The sequence below is a fragment of the Chironomus tepperi genome, unplaced genomic scaffold (genome assembly GCF_022539635.2).
Source record: "Chironomus tepperi strain 1889 unplaced genomic scaffold, CSIRO-AGI_Ctep_v1 contig_85, whole genome shotgun sequence".
Classification (NCBI taxonomy): Eukaryota; Metazoa; Arthropoda; class Insecta; order Diptera; family Chironomidae; genus Chironomus; species Chironomus tepperi.
The window spans coordinates 2252040-2259008 of NW_027226207.1; the positions used below are offsets into that span (position 1 = coordinate 2252040).

The 6969-nt window shown below is 32.1% G+C and overlaps 3 protein-coding genes across 7 annotated transcripts; 2 read left to right on the forward strand and 1 right to left on the reverse strand.

Moving 5' to 3' along the window:
• The first annotated feature begins 34 nt into the window (after nt 1-34).
• LOC139086605 (probable serine hydrolase) lies at nt 35-1430 on the forward strand. The gene is made up of 3 exons (XM_070635116.1): nt 35-235; nt 295-347; nt 396-1430. Exons 1-3 carry the CDS (start codon nt 95-97, stop codon nt 1249-1251), a joined length of 1050 nt encoding a protein of 349 aa, XP_070491217.1. The 5' UTR covers nt 35-94; the 3' UTR covers nt 1252-1430.
• Nucleotides 1265-2810, forward strand: LOC139086607 (probable serine hydrolase). The gene is made up of 4 exons (XM_070635117.1): nt 1265-1541; nt 1602-1675; nt 1743-1846; nt 1906-2810. The coding sequence occupies exons 1-4, from the start codon at nt 1410-1412 to the stop codon at nt 2637-2639; spliced, it is 1044 nt and encodes a 347-aa protein (XP_070491218.1). The 5' UTR covers nt 1265-1409; the 3' UTR covers nt 2640-2810.
• On the reverse strand, nt 2648-6885 carry LOC139086604 (oxysterol-binding protein 2-like). 5 transcript variants are annotated; one of them, XM_070635111.1, is made up of 4 exons: nt 6230-6400; nt 6059-6111; nt 4389-4688; nt 2648-4293 (listed from the first exon to the last, which is right to left on the reverse strand). In XM_070635111.1, the coding sequence occupies exons 3-4, from the start codon at nt 4631-4633 to the stop codon at nt 3267-3269; spliced, it is 1272 nt and encodes a 423-aa protein (XP_070491212.1). In that variant the 5' UTR covers nt 4634-4688; nt 6059-6111; nt 6230-6400; the 3' UTR covers nt 2648-3266. The 5 variants fall into 5 exon arrangements, with proteins under 5 accessions (XP_070491212.1, XP_070491215.1, XP_070491216.1 ...); XM_070635114.1 differs by lacking the exons at nt 6059-6111; nt 6230-6400 and adding an exon at nt 6814-6885; XM_070635115.1 differs by lacking the exons at nt 6059-6111; nt 6230-6400 and adding an exon at nt 6502-6573.
• Nucleotides 6886-6969: the final 84 nt, after the last annotated feature.

Genomic DNA, 6969 nt, shown 5'->3' on the forward strand with positions numbered 1-6969 from the left:
ATTCCAGTGAAAATTTGCTTCCCTAAGAAGTAAACAAACAAGTCGTTTCCTTTACTGTTCGAATTATTTTTGTCAAAAAATTGTGAAATTCGGAATGATTCCTTTAATTCGAGTGATAAATCCAGTAAGGGCCTTAAGTAGATGCAGTTATTCCACATCACGCGATCAATTGTCAAAATTAGGACATAATGTTGATCCTTCAGAACTTTTGAGTGACGAGGAAATTGAATTTGAGGTAAATATTGCTATACGGATGCTTTTTTTCAAGGTCTAATGTCTTATCAAATATTAAAGGTTGAAGAAGTGAGAATTGCGGCTCCGTATAATGGACATATTGCTGGCAAATGGTGAGTTGATTGATATGATTAGTCAAGATAATAATCAGTTAATTTTAGGTGGGGCGATAAGTCAATAAAGCCATTTCTAATGCTCCATGGATGGCAAGATAATGCTGGAACATTTGATCGATTGATTCCGATGCTTCCTAAGCAGTTCAGTTATTTAGCAATTGATCTTCCGGGTCATGGATTAAGCAGTCAAATTCCCCATGGAATGCAATATCACACAATTGACAAGCTTCACACACTTAATTATATTTTAAAGGAATATAACTGGGACAAGATATCACTTATTGGACATAGCTTAGGATCTGTTATAAGCTTCATGTTTACTTCTGTGTTTCCATCAAAAGTTGATTTTGTAGTCGCTATCGATGCACTTAAACCAATGGCTTATGATTCCAATAAAGTTGCTCATATGCTGGAAGAGAAAGTTGAAGATTTCATGATTGCAGATATGAGGAATCAAGAGAAATCAGAACCACCAGCATATCCAATTGAAGAAATGGTCGATAAAATGGTTAAAGCAACAAGAGGAAGTGTAACAAAGGAAGCAGCACGATTTTTACTCAAAAGAAACATCAAGCACTCTGAGAAACATCCAGGAAAGTTTTATTTTGCACGAGATAATCGATTGAAGCACAATTTCAGTCCAAGTTTCTCTCAGGATTTGTCAGTCGAGCTAGCCAAGAGAATCAACTGTCCATATATGTTCATTAAAGCCAAAAACAGTCCGTACTATGAAAAGAAGGAGTATCATGATGAAGTTATTGAAGTTTTAAAGCACAACAAGAATTTTGAGTATCATTTAGTCGATGCTACTCATCATTTGCACTTAACAGAACCTGAAAAAATTGCTGGACTTATTAGTAACTTCATCTGTAAGCATAAAAAATGCACAAGTCCAGTTTGATACTGGAATTTTTGTCCGTTATTTTTCAAATATTTTCGCTGGAATTAGCCAAAAATGCCAATTAAATAAATTCCATCTATGACCGCATATCCCGCACATTAATCTATAGATTTTTCATGTACATAATTTGTTTTTATACACAAAAAAGTTAAAATAAAATGAAAGCATTGGTGAAAGGACCTAGACGGATTTATAAATTCTTTTATTCGAATCCTAATGCAAGGAAGCAAAGACAGAATGAGGAACCAGAGCCATACGATCTGTTAAGTGACCAGGAAATTGAGTGCGAGGTATAATTATTTGGCAATTTTAAAAGTCCATAGTTCATTTGTGATTAAATTTCAATTTAGGTTGAGGATGTGACAATTCCATTGCCATTTGGTGGAACTCTATGTGCAAAATGGTGGGGTCCAAAGTCTGTTCGGTAAGTGTCGACAAAAAATCATAAAATATCTTTATCGCATTGCTAATTTTGTCGTTTTATATCCAAGGCCAATTGTATGTATTCACGGATGGCAAGATAATGCTGGGACCTTTGATCGTCTGATTCCGCTACTCCCAAAAGAGTTTTCTTATCTGGCTATTGACCTTCCAGGTGCGCATAACAAATATTTTGACATGTATTTTTCATAGATTAATAAAATATCTCTTTAGGTCATGGATTAAGTGATTTCATTCCAGCAGGTATGCAGTATCATAATATTGCTGATAACCTGTATGTGCTAAATCATCTCATGAAGGAATACAACTGGGAAAAGATATCATTAATGGGTCATAGTATGGGATCTGTTTTAAGCTTCATCTTCGCGTCGGTATTTCCTCAAAAAACTGACATGGTGATTGGAATTGATTCATTAAAGCCCGTAGTTTTAAATCCAGTATTAGTAGCAAAGTTCCTAGGTGATCGTGTTGAGAACTTTATGATTGCCGATAAAAGAAATCAGGAAAATTCTGAACCTCCTGCATATACATTAGATGAAATGGTTAAAAGAATGGTTGAAGGAACTCAGGGAAGTGTGGATGAAAAATCAGCTCCATACCTACTTAAAAGAAACATTAAGCGGTCGCATAAGCATCCTGGAAAATTCTATTTCGCTCGAGACAGCAGACTCAAGTACAGTTTTGGTGCCGATTATCCTCAACAAGTTTCTGTGGAATTAGCGAAGAGAATCGATTTTCCGTATCAATTTATCAAGGCTACACAAAATCCACACTATGAGAAAGAAGAATATTACAATGAGATTGTGGATATACTTAAAAAGAATCCCAAGTTTGAATATCATATGGTTGATTCGAAACACCACGTACATTTAACAGAGCCTGAAAAAGTTGCTGGAATAATTGGAAACTTTATAGAAAAATATCGCAGACTGCCAAGTAAATTATAAATACAAAATTTGATTGATTTGTATGCACTTCATTCCACTTTAACATGCAAAAAGATTGCTTTATTTAATTAATACATCTTGCGTCAAAACATGTTTTGATACAATATAATTGATTTGTTTAATATCCAAAATGGCTGTTTAATAAATAATTTGGGTAATTGGGTTGATAAATTAATGAATTTTCATGCGCAAATTAAAATATTTAAAATAAATGGCAAAGCGTTGTCCAAATTTACAAGTTCCAAGGGTCATTCAACATTGAAATTGATTTGTAGCTAAGATTGCTTTGATCAAAATCTACATTCACTCAAATTTCAATGATTGCTTTGATCAAAATCAACATTCACTCAAATTTCAATGATTGCTTTGATCAAAATCTACATTCACTCAAATTTCAATCCATTTCAATGATTACTTTGATCAAAGTAATCTTGATTTTCAAATATGAAAGACAATCGATATCCTTAGAACCCCAAACCCCCTCAAAATAAGTGAATAACCCCTAATTGTCTACTAAAAATCCACTTCTCGTCTCTTTTTTGGTTACAATACATCACATTTAAATCTTTGTCTGGTACCGTCTTTAAAAAAATGTTTTGCGAATAAATTAGCTTCCTTATAGTTGATTTACCAAAGCTTTGGGGAATCTTTCCAGTCCTGATTGGCTTTATTTTCCCAATAGTTTCCAATATACTTCCAAACGTAAGTATCGCAGAACTCTTCGGGTTGTTTCTCGAAATACAGTGGAACTACATCATCGTTCTGTTTTCTTCGATCTCTTTGGATTTCTTCGAGACGAACTTTTTCATGATTACTCTCATCCCATCTGCCTTCCTCCATAAGACGTTGATCAGGACGGAGACGGGAGTCTGTTGGCGCGACTCCATCTTCTGGTTCATTTAATTGGCAAGTAAAAGTAGTAAAATGGTAATAATATTGTGATTCTGGCGGCGGCAAGCGTTTTCTCCAAATTTCAACAGGCTCATCCGTATCATATTTCTCGGTTTTATTTTCATGATAGATGGCATTAACACGAGCAATTGTTATAAATTCATTCCAATGTCCATTGACGACTAATCTTACATTATTTTGTATATCCTGAATTTTACCGCGTATAATACGCTGAGGTTGTTTCGAAAAGAATGTTTGTGGTATGTAATTTAAAGTTGCCTTATATCCATTAGCTGCATTATGTCCAGTGAAATGTACTTCACCGACAATGTCAACATACATTTTACCAAATATTATATTATATACATCAAAATTGGGACGATTGAAGGTATAAGTAGCACCAGTATTTTCAAAATCAATACGAAAGTATCCATTGGATATGGCTGAAATGTGCTTTCCACGAAATCTTGTTTCAATTTGTAGTTGTTGATAAGCCTTCCATCCATTTTTCGATTCAACATGTTGTGCAAATATCGGTGGATGATGCGACACCTGTTCGCTTATCAACTTCCATTTCATATCATCCGACCGATCAAATTCATATGTTTCACCTAGTAAAGGATTAAATGGCTTTGCTACTCGGTCTGAACATGTGGAAAATGCTGTTGATGAGAAGACCATTACGTAGGCAAACTGTTCACATATATCATTACATTTAGCCGCCTTATCTAACAAGTCAGAGTACTCAAAATCCTCAGCATTACTAAAATTGCAGTTGATTAGGAACAAAAAAAATAATAATTTTTTAGTCTTTTTTATCAAATCAGTGTGAGATAATGATAAGATTTTGTGCCTTACCGCTGTAAAAATGAAATGGGTTCATTAAAATGTACAGGCATTGCGATTTTTGTTAGATCTCTTCCGATACAGTTTTTTAAAATACCCCATAAACTGAGCGAATGATGAGGTTTATCGGGTATTCTTGTCCTTCGCTGCCTTACAACTACATTTCCATTCATGTGATCAGCTGTCGTTTTCTTGTCGTTTTGTTGCTTTTTGTAATCCACGACTTTTGATTTTTGCTTTTTATCGTTACTACTCATAGCTCAATGTTACTCTATTGACGGTAGAAAGTTGTTAGACACGAAAAAAAGGCACCTGAAATTGCACAATAAAAAAAAGGACAATGAATAAAAGATTAATTTGGGTCATCGATCGATGAGAGTGAAAAGAAGCGCGAAAAGGGACAAGGCTGTCACATTATTCATTTATATACTTCCTATTTACACAACTGTAAAGCTATATCTCATAGCTGATTGAGAAACGAAAATCATTGATGACTTTCATAAAGTTCTAGTACGACTAATCTGTATATAAGATTGTTCTAATGTTCTAATTACATGCTGCTCGTTACACAAACGCGTGAGACGAAAAAAATAGGCAATGTAAGCAAGCAAGCTCACTACGTTAATAATTGTTTATTCATGATTGATGAAAATACTATAGTAATGAATATGTTGAGAAATCAATGTCTTAATATTTAAACTGTTTCTTTATTATTTACAGCGGTCATAAAGGTTTATCGAGTTCTCGTGCACTTAGACGCTAAACACAAAGAATTTTTCATGAGGATAAACAGAACGATGACTGTGTTGTAGTGAATAAATTGCCTATTGTGTTTATTCTTTAGTCGTTTAAACGGTTTATTGATTTTTGGTGCTGTTGTATGGTTTTGGTTTGGAAAATCCAAAATGTTTGATTTTAAAACTATTCAAATGTTTTTAATTAAAATCTGTTGTATGGTTTTCATTTGAAAATCCAAAATTTCTGCCTCCAAAACCATTCAAATGTTTTAAATTAACGGTTGGTGCATAGTTTTCACTTCGAAAAATAGTTTCTTATTTCAAAACTATTCAAATGTTTTCAACTACCAGCTGTTGTATAGTTTTGAAACATTTTAAATCAAAATGAACTGTTATTTAATTAAATTTCTCTCAACCTACTATATTGCATCTAATTAATGTTAATTGTATCTTGTGACTATATTGCAGCAATTCCCTTAATTAATTAAAGTAAATTAATCTCAGAATCTTTTCTCTATTGTCACCAAGCATAAAAAAAGCGCAAAAATACAGTCATAATCACGGCAACTATAAATGTATGCGACAATGATTTGTGATTTTTTTCTTCATCATTACTATTAATTTTTTTCAAATTTGCACTGACGAGCACCATAAATTATATTAAGTAATAAGAACTATATTTTGTTTGTATTGAGCTGGCTGAGTGTTAAAGTTCTCGCTGTGACATGTTTCAATTATTAGGAAATTCTTTTTTTCTTCTTATTATTATTTTTTATTTCAAACGAGATGATAAACTACTTAAAATCACATGAGAGCATGTAGACATATTTTATCAACATATAATCTTATGATAAGATGTCACACATTTTCATGTTCTACATCCGATTCAATTTTAATTAAGATACGATGAGACATTTATTCAAACACCTGTTAATTGTCACTTACTTTTAAATTCTTGAAAATATTATTTTTTTTTTCCTTTTTTGTATCGCGCAAAACTTGAACGATTTAGAAAAATCGAGATTTAACTTATTAGAATTGTTATTAATTGTTTAATACTTTTTTCATAATAATCTATGTGAATTTAATAATTTATTAATTTGGAGTTTGTGTTACCTCTTTGTATAACTAATAACAACTGAAAAAAATGAGTGCTCCTTTTCTTAAAATTCTTATCACACAAACTTTTCGCAAAAGGCAGAGCAGGACGGCAACAGTAATGTTTTTAGTCCATATGACTAATACGCTGTAGCATTTTAGTAAACTTTCGGTTGTTTTTATATGACTGTATTGCATTTTTTATGATTCATGATCTGATTATTCATGATTATTTGCGTTTGTTCTATATTTAGTTTGTCACAATATTATATTATTTTTAGTAAACTTACATTGTAAAAACTGTCAAATAAACTTAATATTTAACGAACATTTTGAATTTTAATATTTCGTATTTTAACACCCTTTGTGGAGAATTTTTTTTTACTGAATACATTCAATCAAATAAGAAAAACGTGGTAAAAATCATCAAAGTAAACATTTTGAAGAAATTAAAGAAAAATCATTAATTAACAATTATGATAAATAGACAATAAAATTATTGTAAATAGATTAATCTTATAAAGTTCTAGTGAAGGAATCGCAAATGTTAATCAAAATTGAATTAGAAATCAAAAATTTAATCAAGAAATTTTAATCCTCACAATTTTGCGTCAACAGTAAATTTCACAGATAACAAACAGGTTCAGTTCTACGAAAACCTTATCTAATCTCTGTAAATTCCGTCACACTCAACTCTCCTCATCATAAAGCGCTTTTTATATCCAACAATTCCACTAAACTTGTCACAATTCTCTCTC

What these genes read in the sequence shown, in the direction of transcription:
- LOC139086605 (XM_070635116.1), top strand. Translation starts at nt 95, where the DNA reads ATGATTCCTTTAATTCGAGTGATAAATCCAGTAAGGGCCTTAAGTAGA. An exon ending in ACGAGGAAATTGAATTTGAG is followed by an intron (nt 236 to 294) that starts GTAAATATTGCT and finishes CAAATATTAAAG; the next exon opens with GTTGAAGAAGTGAGAATTGC. An exon ending in GGACATATTGCTGGCAAATG is followed by an intron (nt 348 to 395) that starts GTGAGTTGATTG and finishes AGTTAATTTTAG; the next exon opens with GTGGGGCGATAAGTCAATAA.
- LOC139086607 (XM_070635117.1), top strand. Translation starts at nt 1,410, where the DNA reads ATGAAAGCATTGGTGAAAGGACCTAGACGGATTTATAAATTCTTTTAT. An exon ending in ACCAGGAAATTGAGTGCGAG is followed by an intron (nt 1,542 to 1,601) that starts GTATAATTATTT and finishes ATTTCAATTTAG; the next exon opens with GTTGAGGATGTGACAATTCC. An exon ending in TGGGGTCCAAAGTCTGTTCG is followed by an intron (nt 1,676 to 1,742) that starts GTAAGTGTCGAC and finishes TTTATATCCAAG; the next exon opens with GCCAATTGTATGTATTCACG.
- LOC139086604 (XM_070635114.1), bottom strand. Translation starts at nt 4,633, where the DNA reads ATGAGTAGTAACGATAAAAAGCAAAAATCAAAAGTCGTGGATTACAAA. An exon ending in CCCATTTCATTTTTACAGCG is followed by an intron (nt 4,294 to 4,388) that starts GTAAGGCACAAA and finishes CTGCAATTTTAG; the next exon opens with TAATGCTGAGGATTTTGAGT.